The 26,203-nt window shown below is 36.4% G+C and overlaps 1 protein-coding gene across 1 annotated transcript in view; it reads left to right on the top strand.

Annotated features, from left to right (window-relative positions):
• Positions 1-26,203, top strand: part of CPA6 (carboxypeptidase A6) — a 210,819-nt gene that overhangs the window by 173,312 nt on the left and 11,304 nt on the right. The window contains exons 7-8 of the mRNA XM_080646561.1: positions 4,272-4,382; positions 5,129-5,219. Of these exons, the coding sequence (XP_080502687.1) occupies positions 4,272-4,382; positions 5,129-5,219 (202 nt within the window). The remainder of the gene's footprint in view (positions 1-4,271; positions 4,383-5,128; positions 5,220-26,203) is intronic.

The following is a 26,203-nucleotide window of genomic DNA, read 5'->3' as shown; positions in this document are numbered from 1 at the left end:
ATTAACATTTACAACAGAATAGAAACAAAAATATTAACATTTACAACAGAATAGAAAACTATTATATATCCAAACACCTAGAATATAGCTAATGTAGTATTGAAGGGGGAATGCATAGTTTTAAATAAGTATACTAGAATAGGATTAAGTCTCCAAATTAATGAGCTAAGCTTTCAAGTCAAGAAATTAGAAAAGAAAAAAAAAAGAGTCAACAAAAGAAACAAAGAACAGAAATCAATGAAAAAGAAAGCAAAGATATATATCTTCCCTATTGTGTCTTTGTTTTACATTTCATAATAATACAGTTACATAACCCTGAAATCAAAACCAGACAAGAACAAAGTAAGAAAGAAAATTATAGGCCTATCTCACTCAGGAATATAGATGTCAATATTAGCAACCTGAATCCAGCCTATGTAATAAGATTACATATTACAACCAAATGGGCTTAGCCCAGGAATACAAGGATGAATACACAATAGAAAATTACTTACTGAAGTTGATCATAGCAACAAGTATATAATGTTAATACACATAAAGAAAGATTATTTGCTAAAATTCAACATCTGTTAATGACAAAAAATAAGCCATCACCTAGGATAGGACAGAGCATCTTTAATATGCTCAACCTTGATTTTAAAATTAATGTGAAGAGAGAAGGATCCAAAACAGCCAAGACAATTCTGAAGTGAAACAACATGGAAAGACACATCCCACCAGACTCAACAGATTCTATATAAACCATGGTATGGCTTCGGTGAATGGATATAAACCGAAGTGCATTAGGGCAATTCCATCCGCAAATGACAACTTTACATTTGACAGAGAACATGTTAACTCTCTGAGGAAAAGACAAACCATTCAAATGTATTCAGTGGCACAGCTGGTCTTCCATAACGAAAAAGTTAATTTAATAAATCCCAACCTCACATCATGTAAAACATCATTTCTAGGAGGTTTAAGGCCTACATTTGAAACACTAACTTGAAAACCACTTTCTGAAGAAAATAGTGGATATTATCTTTATGATCTTAAGGCAGAGATGGGTTCTTAAAGAAAACCTATACACTTAATGCTGATGAAATTAAAAATTTATGTACAAGGACATGATGAAAACAGGAAACAATTAGAAAGGAAGATGTTCATGATGCATATAACCAAACAGAGGATTAATGCTAGCAGAATATAAAAATAAGAAGAGTTTAATAGAAAAATGGGTAAAAATATGAGTGAGCAATGTATGGAATGGCTTATCTATATCTATATATCTATATCTATAATCTATATATCTATATATATGCCTAAGTGACTGTTCAACCATTTGACCAGTAGCTATGACGTGCACTGACCACCAGGGGGATAACGCTCAAGGCACAGGCATGGAAACATGGAACAAACTGATGAATCTCAGAGGGAAAGGGGAAGGGGGGAGGGTGGAAAGAGATTAGCCAAAGATCTTATATGCATACCAGAAGCCTGGTGTTTGGATTCATGCACCAGTGAGGTCCCTCAGCCTGGCCTGCATGGATCGGGCCAAAACCAGCAGTCCGACATCCCCTGAGAGGTCTCAGATTGCAAGAGGGTGCAGCCAGGATGAGGGACCCCACCGGTGCATGAATCCCACTTTATTATTATACCAGTATAAAAAGTTTTCCAATATAATTTGTAATCAGGGAAATTAGAAGTAGAACAACAAAACAGCTTCATACCCTTAATTTTTTTTTTAATTAAAAGTTTAACAATACCAAGGGTTGGTAAGGTTGTAGAGTAATGGGAACTCTCATTCACTGCAGATGAGAGTATTTACTGATTTACAGAGAAAATGGCAACATTTAGTAAGTGGAAGGCATGTAAATCCATGATTCAGCAAATCAAGACCTGGCTGGGTAATTCAGTTGGTTAGAGCGTCATCCCGATGTGACAGGTTTGATCCCCAGTCAGGGCACATACAAGAACCAACCAATGAATGCATAAACAGTAAAAAAACAAATTGATATTTCTCTCTCTGTGTCTCTCTCTCTCTTTCTCTCTCTCTTTCCCCCTACCCTTCCTCTATCTCAAATCAATCAATAAAAAATTTTTTAAAACGTACAAAACTCTCACACATCTAGAAGAAAGGTGTAAAAATGTTCATTGTAATATTGTAACAGTGAAATATTGAAGCAACCTAGCGGTTCACCAACAAATTAAGAGATAAATATATTGTGTGTTTACTTTAACCATATAGTTAAAATGAATAAATCATCAACTTAGTAAATGTAAAAACATAATAGTGGGGAGAACAGCAGACTGAATTACTGACATGTTGGTGCAGGAAATGTCAAAGCATTCACATATATACTGTTCATGAATCTATATATGTAGCAAAACAAAATTATGCATGGGATGATAATGTCAAATTTAGGACAGTGATTACCTTGGCAGAGGAAGAAAATGGAATCAGGAAGTGATAAAAGGAAGATTTTTATTCACAATGTCTTAAAAGATTTGATAAATATGACAAGATGTGGTTGGTGGGCACACAGTTATTATATTCTATTTACTTTTTCTATGTACTTAAAATATATAGTAATTTTTAAAAGGAAGTTAACAATATTATTTTAAATACAAAAGTATGGTGGTCACTTGCAGTGAAGAAGGAGAAGGCAAGATAAGAGAACGTTCTCATGCCAATCTCCAGCATAGTCTGGTGGGTAGGTGCTAACATGCCCCATAATCAATGTTTGGAAAAGGTGAGACTTCCCCAGTTTGGGCTGGGATAAATGAGCCAAGGTTCCCAAGGCTAATAGGATAAATTACCACAATTTTTTCTACTGCCTTCTTTCCTGCCTTGTCTGAGCTCCCTTTCAGTCCATCTCTTCTGTCTTCCTCTCTAGCTAGAAGGGCAGGGAAAACCACTTTAAGGGAGGAATGTAGTTAACCATATCGCTCTGTCACTGCCAACAGTAACAGGTCACTTCCTCCAAACATTGGGGAAACCTCCATATATTCGAGGAAAACAAAATTCTAGAGTATGTACAATTGATCATATACCAGAGGTATCCCTCTAGATCAAAACATTACAGGTAATTGAAATTCAAGCATATATGGAAGTTCTACTAAAGCAATTTGGCCAATAAATTATTATTGAATCTTAATTAAAGGAGAACAGGAGAAAATTATAGTAACATGTATCAACTTGTGTTGATCCCATAGATATTTAAATTATATTTAATAAAATTGTATTTAGTAACTTTTCTTATGTTCTTGAATGTATCTCTATTTTCATTATTATTTCTAATATAGTGATAGTTTCTAATAATAAATTGCATTATTGGATTGCTCTCTATGAATAGAATTCTCACCATGTAAATACAGAATGCTGCTTATGATGGGTTCAAAATCCTACTTAAATAAGTATAAAAGCAGATTGAAATTTTAAGTATTAAATTTTCCAATAAAATATATAAATAATTTAAGAATTATTTTATTTTGAATTGCAATCCAAATGGGAATGACCATAAAGGTATTTCTCCTTCCAATACATTGTCACCCAGTCCTGCTGCCCAAAGGCAGCCATTGTTACAAATTTCCTATGTGTTTCTCTAAGATACTTTACACATCAACAAACATGCATCAGGAAGAACTTTTTTCAAAAAGGAATGGTATTTCAAAATGTCTTAACACATTCAATGCTTTTCTACTTGAGGCCAGATCTATAGTGCAGAATCTTCAGACTTGGCGTCAGACACAATGTAAGTAAAACCCAATTACAAGATCAAGATAAGAGAGATATTGTATTGTTCATTGAACTTTTTATAGAAAAAATCAGGAGAAAACTGAGTGTCCATGCAGTAAGTTCTAAGACTTGAATATGGTTCCAGTTAGACATACAAATTAAGTGACATATAAAACTAGCTTGTATATGGTGTATCATGTAAAGATATCAAAGATATTAGGTAATTAGTTTGTCCACAATAGAATGGAATCTTAAAAAGAACTGATTATACAAAACTATTGCTTTCTCAATCAATCTAAAATTTAGCCAGATCTGAGACACTGCAAGAGGCTGTCCAATTAATCTGTTTTGCCACCTTTGCTAAAATGTTATTCATAATACAAAAGTCTCAATAAAGAATATGTAATGTCCAAGAGTATAGTTCATATTACCTTGTTACTTTTAACCCAACGTATTTTGTATGTCCCATGGAGAGAAAGGATTTTCTTTTTTCTTTTTTTCTAAATATGTATTTGGAATCAATTTATAAGAAAACTGTCACCTTTGTCTTTAGGCTCTTCTAACATATAGGAGTGACCCAACCATGAGAAAAATGATGAATCACCTGTATTTTTATATCATGCCTGTGTTTAATGTTGATGGATACCATTTCAGCTGGACCAATGTAAGTCATTTTGCCTATCCAATCAAATAAGACAGCGTAATTCATAGAAAACTGTCACAAAACAGGAAGGAAGCTTGTGGGTAGCCAGCTTAGTGATCCCGAGCTGCAAAAGAGACCTCACTCCCTCCCCCATCATAGCAACAACCTTTTGATTTTGTTTGTATGTTTAACTTGGCATAAGATTTCATGTAAATATCCCTAGCCAGTTTGACTCAGTGGGTAGAGCGTCAGCCCTTGGACTGATGGGTCCTAGTTCCATTCAGGTCAAGGGCATGTACCTCAGTTTCAAGCTTGATCCCTGGCCCCGGTCAGGGTGGGAGGCAAGCAATTGATGTGTCTCTCTCACATTGATGTTTCTCTCTCTGTGTTTCTCCCTCTCCCTTCCACTCTCTGTAAAAATCAATGGAAAAATATCATTGGGTGAAGATTAACAATAACAACAGCAAAAAGATTTCATGTAAATAGATTTCTCCTTTTAAATAAATTGTGAAAAAATCACTAGTTTAGTCCAGCTTATTCCATTTGCCTGTAAAGAAATGAGGCCAAGCAAAGGTAAGAGACAGCAGGGTTGTGGCAGATATTGGAGCAAAAACTTGAGTATCCAGTCCTCCTTCCACTCCCTGAATTTATTCTGTTCCAGGAGGAACTCTCCCCTAATGCTGTGATTCATTCACTGTTGTGCTACTAAAATACAAGTAACCTTGTAAGTATTTTTTTCTGCAACTATGTTCTTAATTACATTCTAGGATCGCTTTTGGAGAAAAACAAGGTCAAGGAACTCAAGGTTTCACTGCCGTGGAGTGGATGCCAATCGTAACTGGAAAGTGAAATGGTGTGGTAAGTTGGGAACTAATTGAGATTCAGATCCAAAGGTTCCCACAGCTTTTCCACTCAGAAGTGGTGAGACTGTTAGGACTCTAATGTAAGACTGATGTTTTTCTGTATGTGAAAACCTAATATATACATTGTAGCTATAATGTACATATTAATGTACATAATTTGCAAAACAAAATAAAAGGGTTTAAAAATATGTAAACATCAAGGATTTAAATCTGTCAACCCAATCCTGAAAACTGAAAATTTAAAAAACAGATGTAACAGCAGAAAACTGAGGAATGCAGTCTTTGTCATTCAGAAACGAAAACAGGAAGTATGGTTTGTGGTATAAATCTGGTTCAATGTTTTCGTCCTTTCACTGAGAGTAACAAGGATCCTGCCATCATCTGTCAAGATGATCAAAACTTGTTCACATTAACTCCCTAAGACCGCTAATTTTTTAAAATTCTATGTTCCCCTTCTCTGATGGGACCATTGTGCATGCTCATTAGGTATATGTTCTGTTTCACTAGTTGGCAGCTTCCCACATCCACGTGTTATCCACACGATGCCCACAGCCATCTGGGTGAGGGCCCTGAATGGGTAACTGAGCTGAGTAACCCTAGCCGGCCAGCCAGCTCTGCCTGCGGAAGGTTAGGCTCCTGTTTATATCCAGTTACAAATAACTTTCTTGCTTCCCTTGGTTCTTCTTTCCTTCCCCAGCTTGTTTCCTTCATACGTATAATGCCTTCTTTGATTTCTTAGTTTCAACTGCCATCCCAACTAGAATTCCTTTGTTTCTTCCCATTTTTGAATCATTCTGATTCTTTCTATAAATCAACAGTCAAGATGTTGACAAAGGATTATGGCAAATGTCAGTTGCAAAATGACCTTGATAGACCATTGTAAGTGATGTGGGAATGCAGGCAGCCTTTCTGGGACTCTCTCTCCTTCCAAACATCTGCCAAGTAGATTCAGCTGATTTGACAGGCAAGCAGATGTGGCCTTCCTTCCTCACCGCGTCAGACTCATCTCCCCACAGCTATTTGCTGGGTCAATGGCATTAAAATAAATGAAATCCCTCCGAATAAGCATAGTGTAAATGATAAAAATACCCAGACCCATTGAAAACACTATAGCTTCAACACTGAACTGCCAAAAACAACTGCTTCTTTCTTTAGAGTCAGTGAGTCTCAGACATCAAGAGTAGAACACAAAACTGCTTTTTTGCCATGAAAACTCCATCCCAAGAGAAGTGCTAGCTTTAGTGCATTTCGGTAGAGTAGACAGCGTACACATGGAAACCAGTACATCTTTCCAATACGTCATAGCTCCCCTGGGGGCCTTCAGGTCACGACATGAATATCATTGCACTGCAAATCCAGCAGAGGGACTCAGCAAGTCAGAATAGTGGTGGGAACCAAGAATACATATATCAATTTTGTACATTCATTTGCCAAGTTAATTGAGCACATGCCCTCTACTAGGCACTGTGGGGTTTTTCTCCCATCTTTTTATGCACGCTTTTTAAATAATTGTGAGCACTGCTTTTTCCAAGTCCAAATAAATCCAGGAGATAAGTAAAAGGCTTGGATGATATCCATACTTAAGCTTTAATCCCTAAATAAATCAAGTGTTGCCTAAATATAAATTACTATTAGGACAATCTACAGAATGAACGAACGTGTTTGAAAATCAGACATCTGATAAGGATCTTGTATTTATTCAAAATATTAAAAGAGCTCTCACAACTCAAGAATAAAAGAAGACATATAACCCAATTTTAAATGTACAAATGATTTGAACAGACATTTCTCCAAAGAAGATATACAAATGGGAGTAAATACAAAAAGATGCTCAACATCATTAGCCATCAGGGAAATTCACATCAAGGTACCACTTCACACTTACTAAGATGGCTATAATAAAAAAGAAAGACAATACAAGTGTTGGTGAGGGTGTGGAAGAAATGGAACACTCCCACTTGTTGGTGGGAATATAAAATGATGCAATCACTTACTTGGAAAACTGTTTTATAGTTCCTTAAAAATTTAAATACAGAGTTACCATATGGCCTAGCAATTCCACTCCCAGGTATATACCCAAGAGAAATAAAAACATCTGTCCACACAATAACTTGCACACAAACGTTTACAAAAGCATTGTTTATACCAGCCCAAAAGTGGAAACAACCCAAATACTTATCAACTGATGAATAAACAAAATATGGTATGTCCATACAATGGAATATTACTTGGCCATAAAAAATAATAAGTACTGATACATGGATGAACCTTGAAACATAACAAATATTATATGATTCCATTTATACAAAATGTCCAAAATAGGCAAATTCATAAAGATAGAGAGTAGTAGATTAATGGTTACCAAGGGCTAGGAAGAGGGGGAAATGACGATTGGCTGCCAATGGGTATGGGGTTTCTTTGGGGGATGGTAAAAATACAGAAGTGGGCCCTAGCTGGTTTGGCTCAATGGATAGAGTGTCGGCCTGCAGATTGAGGGGTCCCAGGTTCAATTCCAGCCAGGGGCACATGCCAGGGTTGTGGGCTCGATCCCCAGTGGGGGGCGTGCAGGAGGCGGCCGATCAGTGATTCTCTCTCATCATTGATGTTTCTATCTCTCTCTCCCTCTCACTTCCTCTCTAAAATCAATAAAATATATTTAAAAAATACAGGGGCAAAAGTAGGTTAATAATAAGTAAATAAATAAATAATACAAGAATAAACTGTGTTTTTAATTTTGCTCATCCTTGTATTTTGGAATTATAGATAGTTTTGATGATTGAGAATATGCTAAAATCCATTGACTTGTACACTTCAAAAGGCAAACTTTATGGTATGTGAATTATAGCTTAATAAAGATGTTCTAAAATTTTTAATTTCCATTTAGGAGCTAGTTAGGCACTTAATGAAATATAACTACTCTTTGTAGAACAATCAATGACCTAATATTGTAAATTAGGTATAAAATGGAGAAAACCATATTTTTTGCAGCCCAATTACTATGTCTCTCTCCACAAATGCCCTTCTCCTGCTAAAACCCCCTCACTCTATCAAAAAAAAAAGGAGGGGGCTGTTTGGTTGGGCAAATATTTTGATAGATCACCAGAGATAAAAAGGGAAAATATTACATACTGGTTGTTTTGAGCCAACACCCACGAAAGAATAGATGATCACTGGCCATCTTTCTAAGAAGATGAGTTCCTCCCACTGAAGGGCTTTGGTTTTGAGAGAGCTATTCTAGCTGAGAACCTAAGCTGAATTGCTATAAAAATATAGGAATTTCAGAGACTAAATTCAGGACAAGGAGAGGGGGTACAAAAAAAAGAGAGAGAGGTAATATTGCTAAAACATCTAGAAAGGAACTTTGGAACTCAAAGGTGTCTAATGAGTACGCAGATAATAATGAGGTGAAGGCCTGGGGTGGGGCAGGAGCTGGATGGAGGGGGGCAATGGGGAAAAATAAGAGAAGACATCCATAATACTCTGAACAATAAAAAAAAAAATGTTGCTGTGGAGTATATAAATCCCCTTCAGTATTGCATAACTACCACCATTGGTAACATTCAGTACAATCTGCTTCACTGACTAACGTTTTATGTAATTGGACCTGCTAATTGGGGATGTGAGGAAGTGCTGAGACTGGCCTCCAGGTGAGCTCAGGAAGAGAACTCATCCTCATCAAATTTCCAGAGGCATGGAGCTCACAACAGGAATGCACTGACTTATAAGACAGTGAATTTACATCACTGAGATTTACAGAGTTGGATAACTTTGGGCTGAAAATGGCATAGAGATGGGATTCGATATCAACTAGATGGTCAAACTGGACCCTTAAAGTCCCTGGCACTTCTGTTAAAGGTAATTCTAACACATTATATATTAATCCAATTTAAATCAAAACACATGTATAAGCACCTTCTATAATTCAAGGTACTGTAAATTGTATCAGAAAGTCCTGGAAGATTTAATGAGTCCTTATCTAATGCCCATGGAATTATTTGGAAATCTAGAGAATATAAAGGGAAAATCTGTTGGCTTATCCTATTTGCTTTATAACCAACTTAGTGTAAAAAGATATATACTTATCTAAAATCTTCTGCAGAGGTTGAGAGAGAAATTTTAAAATTAGAGAATCAATGAGTTAAATTATTATGCTCAGTTGTGCTTTTTATAAGGAGAGTAAATGGCACAGAGTCTAGAGATTTAGATATCATGAGGTTTGCTTGCTAGTGGTGGTGATCCGTGGGTAGCATTTATTAAGGATTCACTAGGCGCCAAGCAAGTGCTAAGCGCTCAAGATGAATTTCTCATAGGTTGATGCTATTATTATCCCTATGTAAATGATGAAGCAACTAAGATTCAGAGAAATTAGGAAGCATGCTCCAAATTACACAAAACTTGAGCCAGAATGGGAAGCCAAGTCTAACTCCGATGCCCCTGTTTATAGCCATGAGTGTGACCCTTAGGGATCAACTTACCGTGAACAGTCATTCCTCTCTTAAACAACTCATGTCTGCAAAGGAGCAGTTTGGTATCAAAAGAATATTAAGACTTGGGCTGTTTAACCAAAATGATGAAACACAAATAAGGGAAAGAGAAAAAATTGGGAATATGGGGGGAGAAGAAAGGAGAGGAAAATTCCCCAGTTACTATTTCTTATCTGGGGCCACGTCATGCCATGCAGATAGTTTGAATTTGCATGTGATGTCAGGTGCATGATTACAAATTGTCCAGGGAACTTTTTCTCCCAGCCAAAGTTTAATATCTTCCCACAGAGGCGGACCGCTTTGTAGCCAACACTTTCATTGAAAGTCTTTTTAGACAACCATTACATATATTGCAATAAATTCCAAATGTAAATATATCTTTATTAAATAAAGAATTAAGTGTTTTTTAAAGAAACCAAAATAAAGATAAGTAACTATGCAAGAAAAAATATTTGCCAAAAATATAGCACTGAAAGTTGTACTATCATTTCCATATAAATACTTCCGAATCAAACATTACATAATAAAAGTAATTTTTAAGAGTCCATACAAAATGTGAAGAAAAACTCCAAGACTCTAGAGGTTAAAAGAAAAATTAAAAAAACAATGACAATTCATTAAAATAAATCAACATGATAAAATAGGCATCCTCCTAGTAATCAAAAATGATATTAAAATAAAACAAGATAACAGTTCATCTATTAAATTATTCCTCAAAAGGTTTAATGTGATAACCTAAGCTGGAAGCAATGGTAAAACTGGGAGAGCATGTATTTCTGAGGGCATTAGAAAGCAATTTGACCAGAGACATGAAAAACACCATTCATTCCTCCATGCATTCATTAAGAAAAAAACAAAAACTGTACTGCATGCATTCTATTTGCCACACTGCACTAGGCACTTGGGAAGCAGAGGCAAATCTAACAGATTTCCTGTCCTCATCAGGTTTAAATCATTGGGTTTGGAGTAGATGAAGAGAAGAAAGAAAAAGGAGAAAGGAGTGAAGGGGAAAAGAAGAGAAAGAAAAAAATGAAACAAAATGTTATAGATTCTATGTAGAAGTATATCTGGTAGACCTATGTAGATATACATTAATATGCATATGATGCAGTGGAGATATAAAGAAAGAAGGGACCAGTTCTATTTGATAAAGTCAGAAAAGTATTCATAGAAGAAATAATAGCATATTTAAGTATTAAAAATATATCTGTCATCAGTTAGACTAAACTGGGAGGCAGAAGGTAAACAGAGGATTCAGTGTGAAGAAAGCATCCAGGTGGGGAGATGAGTATGTCCTTGAGGAAAATATGCAGCACGAAACAAAAGGGGGTGTTGTGAGTCTGGCAGGCGGCCCTGCGTGGCTGGAAGGATGGACAACGGGAAGGACTGGTGAGCGATGAGCCAGGGTTCATGATGGTCATGCTGAGATTCAGTGCTGTGCTGACCTCTACAGATTTTATGCTAGAAGCTGTGCCTGTCAAACTGACCTGAGGTATATGGAGTTATGTCACAAAGAAAGTCACAGAGTCATAGCATACCTTGGGGGCATGTCAGTTTCACTTGAAGATTTCAGAAAGAGGATTATTTGATGTGAGAACAAACACAGATACATAATTGAGTGGACTGGACGATCCACATGAATTTTTAAAGTGAAACAAAGATTTTGAAGAACTTATGAACTTACTGTCTATGTTGACCTTGTCTGTCAGGAGTATTCTGAAGGAAAAGTTTGACTAACACTGGATAATTAGAAACCTTTAAAGGGAGGGATAATTAGGAGCTTTTAAAGCCAGAAGTAAATGACTGATCTCTGTCACTTGAGCAGGAGTGTCAGCCGAAGGACGGGTCAGTAAACTACAGCAGGACCATAAGCCGGGAGGGCGTGGCAAGGATGTAGAGTGTGGAAGCAGCAGCATTCACTTACATCCCAGTGAGAGGTAGACAATGAATTTCAGAGGGAAAAGGGAGGAGTCTAGGATGACTCTATTCTGGCTAGAGTAACAAATGGATAGAGGCATCATCTACCATGATTTGGCATTTGTGAGAGGTGAGGATTTGATGGCAAAATATGCATCTACTTTGAGCAGTAGATGTGGAGTGGTGGAGGGATTCTAGGGGAAGATGTACAATAGGTAACTGGATGTAGACCTGAAGGATTGAAAAAGTTCTAGTCTTATCACATAGGCTTGAGGGCCCCTAACACATAGAGAGAAGTTGAAGCTTTGGGGACAGATCAGATGGGTACACATGGACAGTGAAAAGAGAAGACAGTCAAAGCAGAACCTTAAGCCTAAAAATAACCTTTGGTCCAAGCATCCCATTTTGAAAATACATTATAAGGAAAGAGAAAAAGATGCTACTGACCATTGTATCATTTATAATAATAAAAGACTGAAAACAACCCAAATGTTGAACTGACAATTGTTAAATAAATTAATATAAATTCATTTGGTGAAAATTTAGATATGGATAAGATCATTTTAAAAACAATTAAAAGCATATAATATTGAATCTAATTCTGGCTATAACTTTTTCACTGTGACTACAATTCTATAAGAAAATATAATTATTCTGTATGTACATGTGACAGATATGTGTATGAGATATACGCATTCACATACTAACATGGAAGAAAAGACTAGGAAATAAAACGGCAAAATGCTGGTATCAGAGGACTAGTGTTGTGTTTCCTTCTTTTAAATGTTTTCTAAACTTTGTTTTACAATTTCACTGTAGGGAACAAACTTGGCTTTACTAGTATGCATTCTGTGTTTATTTTTCCTATACAAACTGCAAGTGATTAGCCAAATAACCAATAAACATACATTTTTTAAAAGCTGCATATAATGAAATGAATACCACTTAAATCTATGTTCTTGTTGACACTCTTGAGACTTCAAGTTAGGTGACCCTACTGTAGCACTGAGAATTTAGCAAAACTCAATAGCGCCACGGGAGTCATTCACCAAGGATTTATTGAGTACCCGATATATGTATGCAGGTACTCTATATGGATGCTACTTTGGAACATTTCTTTAGATCAAGGAAACAATCTCTTAATTTTCTTCAAGTACATTTTTCTCTACCTATGTTCAAAATACACTTTAAAGAGAAACACTTTTCCTGACCATCTAATTTGAACCTATTGATATTCTTATGAATTTATTATGTACCACAGTTCTATGTGTTAAAGACAGAAAGGGGCTAAAATTGGAAGGATATGAGAAAACAAGCAATAAACATTCCTTTGAGAGTGGGAATGGGTACAACTTCTGTGAAAGGGTATTCGGCAATGTCTACAAAATTAAAAAATACACATCCTTCTGAGTAATACAGTAATTCTACTTTTAGAAATGCATCCTATTGCTATAGTCACATATCTAGAAAAAAAACACATGTACAAAGATACTCTTCACAGCACTCTTTACAACAAAAGATTAGGGGCTTCCCAAGTTTCCATCAACAAAGGACTAGTTATGTAAATTACAATTATACAGTAAAATAGGAATAGCAAGAATTATACAGCTGTTTTATGTACTCATATGAAAAACTCTCCAGGATTACACACATACACACAGAGTTGAACAAAGCAAGGTTTAAGATTAAAATATATAAATAATATTGCTCTTTGTGTAAAAAAAAGATTTTTTAAAGATGGACATGATAAAAATGGCCTTTTGCTTATAAATGCATAGACTAATGCATAATACAGGAAAGTAGTAAAAGTGATTGCTTCTGGGGAAAAGAAATTGATGGCTAGGCAAATGAAGGGGGGATCAATTTACATGGCACAACCATGCCCATACATTGGCCACTCAAAAAAAATTAAAAATTGTAAAAATAAGTCAACAATCATTTCTAAAAATTAAATTAAATTAAAATATAATTTTAACTAAAATCAAGCTCCAGAATGCACAATCACCATTCAAAGCACTTCTCCTTTCATATTAGTTTTTGTTATTTAGCTTAATTTGTTATTAGTAAAACGTGGGGGAGTAAGACCAAAGAGAGGCAGATCCTGGGTCTATAAAGAAGTCATGCTATACACTTCCCATCACCATTCCTCATTGACCCCACTCACCACCCTCACCAAATGGAATGGGGGTGGGAAATGCAAGGTTAGAGTTCCCACTTAATTACATATCATCTAATTTAATAAACACCAAAGGCACTGCCTTCTACCCCTCTAGCTTCCCCTATTATTTCTCTTGATAGTCCCCTAGAATATGAAATAAATTTAGAGAAAAAGTAAAGAGAGACTAAAAAAGCAATCCCATTTACCATCGCACCAAAAAAATTAAGATACCTAGGAATAAAATTAACTAAGGAGGTAAAAGATCTATACGCGGAAAACTACACGACGCTGAAAAAAGAGATAGAGGAAGACGTAAACAGATGGAAGAACATACCATGTTCATGGATTGGGAGAATCAACATCATTAAAATGTCTATACTACCCAAAGCAATCTATAGATTCAATGCACTCCCCATTAAAATACCAACGGCATATTTCACAGACCTAGAAAGAACTCTTCAAAAATTCATCTGGAATAAAAAAAGACCCCGAATAGCCACAGCCATCCTGAGAAAGAAGAACAAAGTAGGTGGGATCTCAATACCAGATTTCAAGCTGTATTACAAAGCCACTGTTCTCAAAACTGCCTGGTACTGGCACAAGAACAGACATATAGATCAATGGAATAGAATAGAGAACCCAGAAATCAACCCAAATCACTATGCTCAATTAATATTTGACAAAGGAGGCATGAACATACAATGAAGTCAAGACAGTCTCTTCAATAAATGGTGTTGGGAAAATTGGACAGTTACATGCAAAAAAATGAAACTAGACCACCAACTTAAACCATACACAAAAATAAACTCAAAATAGATCAAGGACTTAAACATATGATGAGAAACCATAAAAATACTAGAGGAATCCACAGCCAGAAAAATATCTGACATATGCCAAAGCAATTTCTTCACTGATATTGCGCCTAGGGCAATGGAAACTAAAGAGAAAATAAACAAATGGGATTACATCAAAATAAAAAGCTTTTGCACAGCAAAGGAGACCATCAATAAAACAACAAGAAAGCCCACTTCATGGGAGAAGATATTTGCCAATGATATCAACGATAAGTGTTTAATCTCCAACATTTACAGGGCACTCATGCAGCTTAACAAAAAGAAGATAAACAACCCAATCAAAAAATGGGCAACTGATCTAAACAGACACTTTTCGAAAGACAGAAGGAAGGCCAAGAGACATATGAAAACCTGCTCAAAGTCACTAATCATCAGAGAGATGCAAATCAAAATAACAATGCGGTACCATCTCACACCTGTCAGAATGGCTATTAACAAATCAACAAATGACAAGTGCTGGCAAGGATGTGGAGAAAAAGGAACCCTCATGCACTGCTGGTGGGAATGCAGACTGGTGCAGCCACTGTGGAGAACAGTATGGAGTTTCCTCAAAAAACTAAAAATGACCCAGTGATCCCACTTCTAGGAATATATCCCAAGAAACTAGAAACACGAATCAGAAAGGATATGTGCACCCCTATGTTCATAGCAGCACAATTCACCATAGCTAAGATTTGGAAACAGCCTAAGTGCCCATCAGCAGATGAGTGGATTAAAAAACTGTGGCACATCTACACAATGGAATACTACACTGCTATAAATGAGAAGGAATTCTTACCATTTACAACAACATGGATGGAGATGGAGAGCATTATGCTAAGTGAAATAAGCCAGGCAGAGAAACATAAATATCACATGATCTCACTCATTTGTGGAATATAATGAACAACATAAACTGATGAACAAAAATAGATCCAGAGACAGAGAAACATCAATCAGAACGTCAAACCTCAGGGAAGGTAGGGGATGGTGGGGGTAAGGGGGGAGAGATCAACCAAAGGACTTATATGCATGCATATAAGCCTAATCAATGGACACAGACAACAGGGGGTGAGGGCATGAATGGGAGGTGGGGGGTAATGGGGGAATAAGGACACATATGTAATACCTTAATCAATAAAGAAATTTAAAAAAGAAAAAAAGAGAAAAAGTAAAGTGTTACACTGATACGAAACATTTTGCAAAAATTTGTTTTATTATGTAGAGAAATAGAAAGTGTACATTAGCAAAAATATTTTAATTCATGTGATATATTTCATTAGAACACAATAATTGTTTTCTTACACTGGAATCTATTTAAAATGAGGTTTAAATGCATGCCATTCTAAGCTTGTGTAATTTTGAGAAAGAGATTCTGGAATGGCCTTCCAGCAAGTTCCATGACAAAAACAGCACTAATTATCTCGTTCAGCACTCTTAGATTAGGAAGGTGTATTGGCAACAATCAAAGACGAAATAGTAATATGATTCAAAACTATTGATTCCCTTTTATTATTTGTTGCTATTCTCAGGTTTATTCTTATTCTTGGATATAATCCTATTTGCATATATTTTGAGGCTATGCCAGAAACCTAGATTTTTCATGATTTAAGCTCTTGTGTGAGTTCTTACCTTTTATTATAACCTTCAATTATAATAAAACCGACCTTCCGATATCAAACACAAATGGAATTTTGATGTGACAGACTAAGAGGGACCTTGCTGTAGGGCAGATTGATTCACTCAGTAAATATTTACGGAGCCCCTGCTATGAGCAAAGCACAACTCCAGGCAAATAGGAGCACTATTCAGTCCTTGTTCTTGGGAACCAGCAGCCCAGTGAGGGAGCCTGGCGTGTCAACCACCAGCTGTGATCTGAGGCCAGTGAAAGCTGACAACTAGCGGCAGGAGAGTCTCGCCCACAGACGAGAGAGGAATGAGGAATTCTGCTGGGGTGAGAGTGGGCCAGCAGCAGACAGGCGACTTTGGAGCTGAGCCTTCCAGGCGTGGAAGGAGCTGGACAATCCTGGCTGAAGGAAGAGGAGAAACCAAGGCAAAGAGGGGTGGGAGGGCCTGACAGAGTATGAACTGGCTCTGGGAGGGGTGGGGCTGCGGCTGCTTAGGGGGTAAACAGAAAAAAAATGTGAGCCTCAAAGGGACCCATCAGTCGTGGCTTGGACTCCATGCTGAGGGGTCTGCACAGATGTTGTTGCCCATGAGAAGCTAAGGAGAGTTTGGGGAGTGCTTGGAGGAATAACATACTATATTTGTGCTTTAGAAAAGCAGTCTGAGAGCATGATGAAGGATGGATTAAAGCATGTGGTGATAGGGAGACCAATTGAAAGGCCACTGTGAGAGATTAGGAATGCCAATATTAGGTAGGGGCAGAGAAGAGAGAAAGGAGACAATTCTGGAAGGCAGAGCCATGGAACACAGTGCCTGATTTGGGGGGGGGGGGGGGGGGGAGGGAGGGACACTGTGGTAGTTAAAGAGGACTCTACGATCTTTTTTTTTTTTTTTTAAATATATTTTATTGAGTTTTTACAGAGAGGAAGAGAGAGGGATAGAAAGTTAGAAACATCGATGAGAGAGAGACATCGATCAGCTGCCTCCTGCACGCCCCCTACTGGGGATGTGCCCGCAACCCAGGTACATGCCCTTGACCGGAATCGAACCTGGGACCCTTTAGTCTGCAGGCCGACGCTCTATCCACTGAGCCAAACCAGTTAGGGCAGGACTCTACGATCTTTAGCCAGAAAATAAAAAATTAAAAAATCCTCCACAGATCCAGTTAAAGGGCTTTGACCTCAAAACCAAAGAATGTTAATAGAGAGAAAAGAGAACAAGAATTTTCTGGAAGCATCCCCTAGTGAATCATATTGATAAATTTTTTAGCTTATTTAATAAATCTTTTAAGGACAGTATACTAGGCTCAGAAGATACAAACAAGAAAAAGGCATAATTCCTGCCCTCAAGAAGATTAACGGTTTAGTAAAAATACAATTACATTAAACTGTGTAGAGATAAAGGGTGCTTATAAGAGCATATTAGTGTCCTTTTGCCGCTCTAACAAACTACCACAAACGTGGTGGCTTAAAACGACACAAATTTGTTTTCTTATAGCTCTGGAGGCCAGAAGTCCAAAATGGATTTCATCAGCCTGGAGGTGGGACAAACCACACTCCCTTGGGGGGCTCTCGGGGAGAATCCATTTCCTTGTCTTTTTCAGCTACTAGTGGCCACCTGTATCCCTTATCTTGTGACCTCTTCCTTCACCTTCAAAGCTAGCAACATAGCACCCTTTCTCGGACTCAGCGTCCCCCTGCTCCTGTCAATTAGCGCTCTCTTCTGTGTATAATCCAATGTTTCTCGTATAAGTATTCTATAACAATTAATTTATCTCCTCTGCAAAGGCCCTTTCTCATATAAGGTGACATTCGAAGATTCTATGGATTAGGACCTGGCAGTCTTTGGGGTTGTTCTTCAGCCAGCCACAATGAATATAGAGAAAATGCCCTTAATCTGAGCCCTTTATCCGGAAGGCAGTGGTTGGCCATTGGAAAGTTTTAAGCAAAGGAATTACATATTAAGATTTGCATTTTATTAAAATTAATTCAGGACTTCTGATGAAGCAGATTAAGAAGAACCTAGAGCCAGGAAAATCCCTACAATAATCCAGGATAGTTTTGACTAAGACACTATTAGTTGGGTTGGGTACTTGAGAGAAATTAAAACAATGCCATTAACAGCTCTTTGTAGACTTCTGGTTGTAGTAAATGACTTCTGATTTGGGCAATCAGGAGCTCTATACCAAGTTTATAATACAAGAGCAGAAACAGATTTGGGAGGGAGTTGGAGGACATTAGGCAGGGAGGGAAATTTGTATCTAAGGAAAATGTGTTCAGAAAAATGAATCAATTTGCTTTCCAACTAAGTTTTAGATTGCAGTCTTCTTACAGACTGCCTCTAAGAACAAAACATCAATTAGGCCACACAACATTTATGACTGAATTTTACCCTCACATCCTCAGAACAGAATCTAAAGATTTTAAGGAAAAGTAAGTGTGCAATTACATTGGAATTTTTTTTTTTTAATTCTGGACTAGAACCACAAACTGTCGACGCTACAAAGTCTTGGTAATCATTTTCTAGCCAATAGTTCTCAGCTTTATTTTCCCCACTGCCACATACCTAAATGATGGTGAGAGCACACTCCTGTGGTTACTTCCAAGCACACCCACTCTAATGGACCATTTCTCTCCCCCATTACAAGAGTACTAGTATATGAGAATAAATTAAGAGTTATTAGTCAGGACAACTAAATCGATTATTTTAAATAACTTTACAATGTATACTAGTAACTAGCTGCTGTGTGACACCCCACACACACAACAGACAGCAACACAACACCATGTGAGATTGGGGTCCTGGTCCACCCAGGACAAATGCAGCCGGAGCAGTGACACGCCTGTCACTGAGCTCAGCAGTAGTACCGCTCTTCCTGGAACCTGGTCTTGTGATGCTCAGGCCATTGCTGCTTCTAGCACCCCTTTCTTCTCCATTTTTTTCTAAAGACCACTATCTACCTCATTTTACCATTTAGAGGAACTAATGTTCATACAAGCAACAAAATCTTTTTTTTGGGGGGTGTCCTTTATTTTTTAAATAAAATCCCACTTTTTTCACTTCCATCCATCTTGATTACCCCCAAGTCTCTTTGCCATGACAGTCTCCCCAGGCTCCTAATCCCCCTGCTCCCTCTCCCTCCTCTATGTTCCATGTGCTAGGTTTGCGCCACGCACTTTACAATTGTGTTCTAGGTATCTACATCGCCTGGTCCTCTAATTTCCTCCCATGTGCGCGTCTTGTCTCCTGTCTAGATTTATGAGGTCCTTGTAGAGTTTCGCATCTCAGTACCCAACAACTGAAGAGGTGATGTATGGTGTGGAAGTTAAATTGCTGAAATGCTCAGAATAGAGATGTATGCTGCTCTATTTGACAGGACTCAAATCTCTCCCTCTGCACTGCAGAGGTCTGTTATATATTCTGCTCTTGTTCTGCATGTGAAGCTGGCAAAGAGAATATTGTCTCAGCTCCAGAAACAATATATTGGCTCCCATAAACTAAGGGAAGACGAATCACTCTTAGGTGATCATGCTCCTAAAACCTAAAATTTTAGGATTGATGCTTCTTGTCCCTTTCCCTTAGAAGGCTGTTTTATCATAGTGTCCTGGATATTGAATCCTTTTCTTGATTTTTTTTTTTTTACTTGTTTCTTTAAAATGCTGTCTGGTGCTTTCATTTTCTGCTATCTTGATCTTCTGTGGTACAGCAGATATTTTGGATCAGAATTTGCGTAATTGAGACTAGATCTGAACAGGACTCTTCAAACTGTGTATCCAACACAGCTGCTTAAAATTCTGAAGGCACTTAAGGTTCAGTAATGTTTGTGAGCCATTCCTCTACATTTTAGTAAAGCTTGAATAGTGCCCCCAAAGGCTGTAAATAAAATTAGATCATTTTAGTAGCTTTCTTTCCACCTGAGTTAATTAATTCCCATCTTGGAGGCCCCGCTAGTCATATTTTGTTTCTATTTTTTTAAAAGGGTTGGTATAGATGAGTAAGGCAAAAAATCAGAGAAAAACACAGGCAGAGAGAATTTTGAATGTGTTATCCCATTTTGCTGAATCAATATTTAATCTGTGGTAAATAACATTGGCAGGGTTCCAATCCACAAAGTAAACCATAAAATGCTATAGTGTATTCCATTGCCTAATGTGTTTCTCAGGCAAACAGCATTAAATTGAGGCATGGCCCTTCTTAATATTATACAGTTTAGCTTGTACATGATAATTAGGAAATAAAGTTATGTTTCATTTTAGTATGTGCCCAATATTGATCAAACAACTGTGCTAGGCCCAACAAGTAGGGAAATGGGTATGCACACAATTTTCACACAGGATACTATGCTTTATGACAAATGTAGGTAAATGGTGTTATGTAGAATAGTGTAACATGACCTTGGATTGGATCACTCAACATAATAATATCCTCCAAAATCAGTATAAATATAATGCAATGCCAGTTAGAATCTCAATGGGGCTTTTCATTTTGTTTTCAGCTCTTGAGAATTGATTTTAAAAGATAGTGAAGTTTATGTGATCTAAATAAATAGTCCCTAAAAAGGCAATAAACTTGGGGGGTGGGGGGAAAGGAGGACAGTAAAGGGAACTTGTCTTGCCTGATATCAGAGCATTCTGTAATGCTAATATAGATTGATAGGGTAACAATATGGAAATAGACAAATAGATCAACAGACTACACAGAGAATCTAGGAATAGATCCACACATGCAATAGACTTTAATATATGATCAAAGTATTGTTTCAATTCACTGGAAAATGATAAAATATTTAATAAATGATACTGACAGAATTGGCTATCCATATTTTTAAAACTGAAGGTATAGCCATTTGTTACATATGTACAAAAAGAAATCCAGAAAAATTAAAGACTTGGATGAAAAAAATAAAATGATAAAAAGTCTTAGAAGAAACTCTATACATTACCTATAATCTTTAAGAATAGGGAAAACTTTTTTAACCAACACAAGAAACCCAAAAGCGATTTTTTAAAAAAGGACATAGTGGTTATATAAAATTTTAGATGTCTAAAATGTTTAGTTACCATAAACAACTGAATAGAAAAATTATAAATTTGAGGATAAAATGCAATGCAGATGACAGACAAGTATGCATACAAAGCTCTTTTATAGATGGGTAAGAAAAAGATAAACAACCCAAGAGATAACATGAGCTAAGGACATGAGTAAGCAACTCAGAGAAGTGTCCAATTGAAATAAACATAGAAATCAATGCTCAAACATACTTGTAGTAAGGAATAAAAATTAAATTCTTGCCATCAAAATGGCAATATCAAAGGGTGATAAAAATTTATGGGAATATAACTTGTTATAACAATGTATGATATCAGATGGGAACTAGACTTATCAGGGTGATCACCTCATAAGGTATATAAATGTCTAGTCACTGTCATACATCTGAAACTAATATAATATCTGTCAACTGTAGGTGATAAACTTGAGTTATTTTTGGGAGGAATTAAGGAGATATGGCAATATTATACACTACTTATGGAAATGTAAATAGTAAAAATCTTGGTAAGCAATCTAGCAAAAATCTATGAAAATAAAAAATACAATCTTAAGGTTAGGGGGTACAACTCAGGGGTAGAACATTTAACTGCAGATCAAAAACACAATCCTTTTAGAACTTTAAAATTTGGAATCATGTGGCTTTAACACCTACTTAAAATAAATATATTTTTTAAATGTATCTTTCAAGCCACTGTCCTATGCCTATAGATCTGTCCCACAGAAATAAGAGTCCTCACATATAAGGATATGTGTACTATAATACTTACAGCAGCATTGCTTCTGTCAAGTCAGTAGTAATGTGCCCTACTTTTTATATTGCAGTATTGTTCATCATAACAAAGACAGAAATAAACACAATCCCTTGCAATAGGCAGGTGGGAGACTAAATCATGATACAACCACAATGGAATTTAAAAGAATGAATTCAAGTTGACATGGATGGAGTTCCACAAACTAGCATGGAAGGAGATAGCAAGTGGCAAGAAACTATAGGATTATAATCCTATTTTATGCCTAAAAATAGCTCCTATAATAATGAACACATCCCTATATAAAAATAGATATATGCTAGCGTAGGTGAATACATATATACACACTTACAGATGTGAATGTTCATAAACTATATTAACAACTGCATTCACTTGCTAACATAGGTTACCTGAAGGTTAGTTGACAGTGGGAGAAGCAAGTGAAAAATACATTTTTAAAAAGACTACAATCATTAAAAATAAATAAATGGAATACGATCCCATTTAGTGAAATTTAAAAGATATAAATGAAAAGAAAAACAAACACAGAACATGAAAAAAAAAAACTGACCATGGCTGATGTAGCTCAGTTGGTTGTAGTGTCAGCCCACACACCAGAAGGTTGTGGCACATACCTAGGTTGGGCAAATACCTAGGTTGCCAGTTCAATCGTCAATCAGGGCACATACAGAAGGCAACCAACATCTCTATCTCTCTCTCTCTCTCTCTCTCTCTCTCTCTCTCTCTCTCTCTCTCTTTCTCTCTCTCCTTCTCTCTCTCCCCCCCTTTCTCTCTCTCTAAAATCAAATTTTTTAAAAGAAGAAAAATAACAACTGAATTTTATGTGACAATATCTCTAACTTCCCCGAGTAATGCTAACTAGAGGATCCAGCCGCTTCTTTGAAATCAATTTCCACAGAGGACAGTTTCTGCTAAATGTAAAATAAAACCAAATTTATCTATGCTTTTCTGACTTCATTTTTTCCCTTAAAAAACTTTTTAAAATTTCCCCTTTTAAAAATTATCAGAGAAATGCAAATTAAAACCACAATGAGGTATTACCTCACACCTGCCAAGATGGCTATCATCAATAAATAAAGAAGTACTAGTAAGGATGTGGAGAAAAGGGAACCCTCATGCCCTGTTGGTGAGAATGCAGATTGATGCAGCCACTATGGAAAACAGTATGGAGATTCTTCAAAAAATTAAAAATAGAGTTGCCATGTGACCTAACAATTCCACTTCTGGGTATCTATCCAAAGAAAATGGAGACACTAATTCAAAAAGATATATGCATCCCAATGTTCATTACTTACATGCAATAGCCAAGATATGGAAGCAACCTAGGTGTCTACTGATAGATGACTGGATAAAGAAGATGGGTATATGCATATATACAATGGAATATTACTGGCCCATAAAAAATGAAATCTTACCACTGATATATCTACAATGTATTATGCTAAGTAAAATAAGTCAGACAGAGAAAGATAAACACCATATGACTTCATTTTTATGTAGACTCTAAAAATAAAAATCAGACTCACAGATACAGAGAAGAGGACAAACTGATGGTTGCCAAGGAGTGGGGGATGGATGAAAAGGTGAAGGGGATTAAGAGGTACAAACTTCCAATTATAAAAGAAATAAATCATGGGGATGTAGTACACAGCATAGGGAATATAGTCAATAACATCATAACAATTTTGTACAGTGAGAGATGGTTACTAGACTTACCTTGGTGTTCACTTTATAAGGCATATAAATGTTGAGTCACTATGTTATACACCTGAAATTAATGTAATATATGTTCATAATACTTTAATAAAAATAAAAATAGACATCTGATATATTTACTTGTACTACTTTTTCTGTAGACATAATATTGCTGGGTCTTCTTTATTTTTCTATATGAAAACATCAGTCATTTTATTGGTGAGTTTCATCTGTTAGCATTTTTCATAATAACTTATGTGTTAATTAATCATTAACATTTATTTCTGCCATCTTAACTTCTGTTCTTTATTTTTGAATGTCTTCATTTTTCTCTATTTTCTGTTGAATGGTTCTAAGTTACTTATGTCAGCTGTGAAATTCGTGTTCTATTTTTCTTCTCGTGATTATTCCTAACTTATTAAGATCCATGCTTAGATTTGTTTTTCTCCATCAATTTCTATACTTCATCAATAGCTATATCTCCTTTGAGAAAGACACCAAACACTTACCATGCTTTTACTTCTGGTTCCCCAGCCTCCATCATTCCCTCAGTTTGTTTGTTATATTCCAGAATTTGATACTCGATCATTATACTTATTTTCCCCCTTGGGACATTGCTTATTTAGACAACAGATCTTACTGAGTTGCTTACTCTCCAGTAACTCTTATCATTCTGATGGAATACTTTCTTCAAGAGTGTTTACAAATTGTCTGTGTATAATATGCCTTCTGAGGCCTTTTATGCCAGAAAATATCCTTATTTCACTCTCACATTTCAATGAGAGTTCAGTTAGATATAAAAGTTTAGATTCAAATTTCTTTTTAAAAAATGCTTTGGCCTGGCCAATGTGGCTCAGTGGATCGAAAATCATCCTATGCACCAAGAGGTCGCTAGTTTGATTTCCAGTCAGGGCACATGCCCAAGTTGTGGGCTCGATCCCCAGTAGGGGGGCGTGCAGGAGGTGGCCAATCAATGTTTTCCTCTCATTGATGTTTCTATCTTTCTCCCTCTTCTTTCCTCTCTCTCTAAAATCAATAAAAACATATTTTAAAAATACTTTGGAAATATTACTCTAGTGTTGCTATTAAGAAGGTAAATGTGAATCTAATTCTTGTTCCTTTATAAATGACCTACTTCTGTCTCCCTGGATTTGTTTGTTATTAAATTCTACCTGAAGGTGTCAAGGAGTTATTTTCCCTTTTAATTCTCTTGTTTGGTACATAATAAGTTCACTCAACCTTTTCCTAATTGTGAGGAAATTTCAATTAGCAGTACTTCAAATATTTAACTTCTGTTTATTTTTTTCTTTCAGGGCCCCTATTAATCAAATGTTGATACATATTCCATTTTTTATAACCTTTAATTTTTCTCCCAGTTCTTTGTTTCTTCTTGATGCTTCTGGGAATGTTTCAAAACCCACTCCACCTCATTAACTCATTCATCAACTGTATTCATTCAACCCAGGAATTTTTAAATTTCTATTACATCTGATTGGATCTTTTTTATAACTTCTGTTTATTGTTTCTAATGCCCTCCGATAGTCCCTTGAGAATATTTATTAGGATTATTATAAATTCTTGTTTCTCTAGCTCATTAGTTCAGCTCCCTCTGGAATTAGTTGTTCAGTTGGTGATCTCTCCTTTCCAGTGCTTTACATCAGTGTTCATCAGATGCCTATTTTTCCTCTTCCTTTTGGCGTATCAGCTATAGTTCCCAGTTTCATCCATAACCCACTTGCTTCTGAGGCATCTCCAGAATTAGACTCAACAGAGGAAAACCACAATTGCTTTCAGTTCCCCATCTTGACTCTTCTAGATAGCATAAACTAAACTTACTGCCCTCAAATTTTAGTCTGATTTAACGTGGTTGTCTTTTTGTGTTCAGTAAAGTTAGACTATGTCACAGGACCACCAAACATTTTCCATTTGTTTATGGGAAGAGTTATAGTTTTCTAGGGGTATTAGAGGGATAATAATCGCTCAAAATGGCAAATAACTATGGGAAATGTAATCTATTTCCCAAATTTCTTGAATCCTTAATACGTTGTGATTGTTGCAGTGAATCTTATTTTCCCTCCTCCTCTTCATAGACCTGTATAACATGATTTTTCATTTTAAAAAAATTATCAAAATTTACTTTTTGTTTTTTTTCAAAATTTAGTTTTTAAGATTTCTTCACTGAACACTATCAAACCCCCAAGATGGGCTTTCCAAAACCTGTTTGGATATTGCTGATATAAAAATATAATAGAAATTGGTTTGCCATGTTCTGTGGAATTGTCTTGCTTCCATGTTTTTGATACATCAATATTTGTATCTCACAGGACACCTGCATAGATGCTTAGCCTTTTCTCTTTGACATTCACTTATTCGGCAAATGTTTGTTGAACACTTGCCATACTATTGTTCTAATTGCCAGGTGCCCAGCAAGGACACAGCCCTTGCCT

This window comes from Plecotus auritus (genome assembly GCF_963455305.1).
Source record: "Plecotus auritus genome assembly, chromosome: 11".
Taxonomy (NCBI): Eukaryota; Metazoa; Chordata; class Mammalia; order Chiroptera; family Vespertilionidae; genus Plecotus; species Plecotus auritus.
Note: the sequence above shows the minus strand (reverse complement) of the source record. Positions and strands in the feature narration are given on the sequence as shown.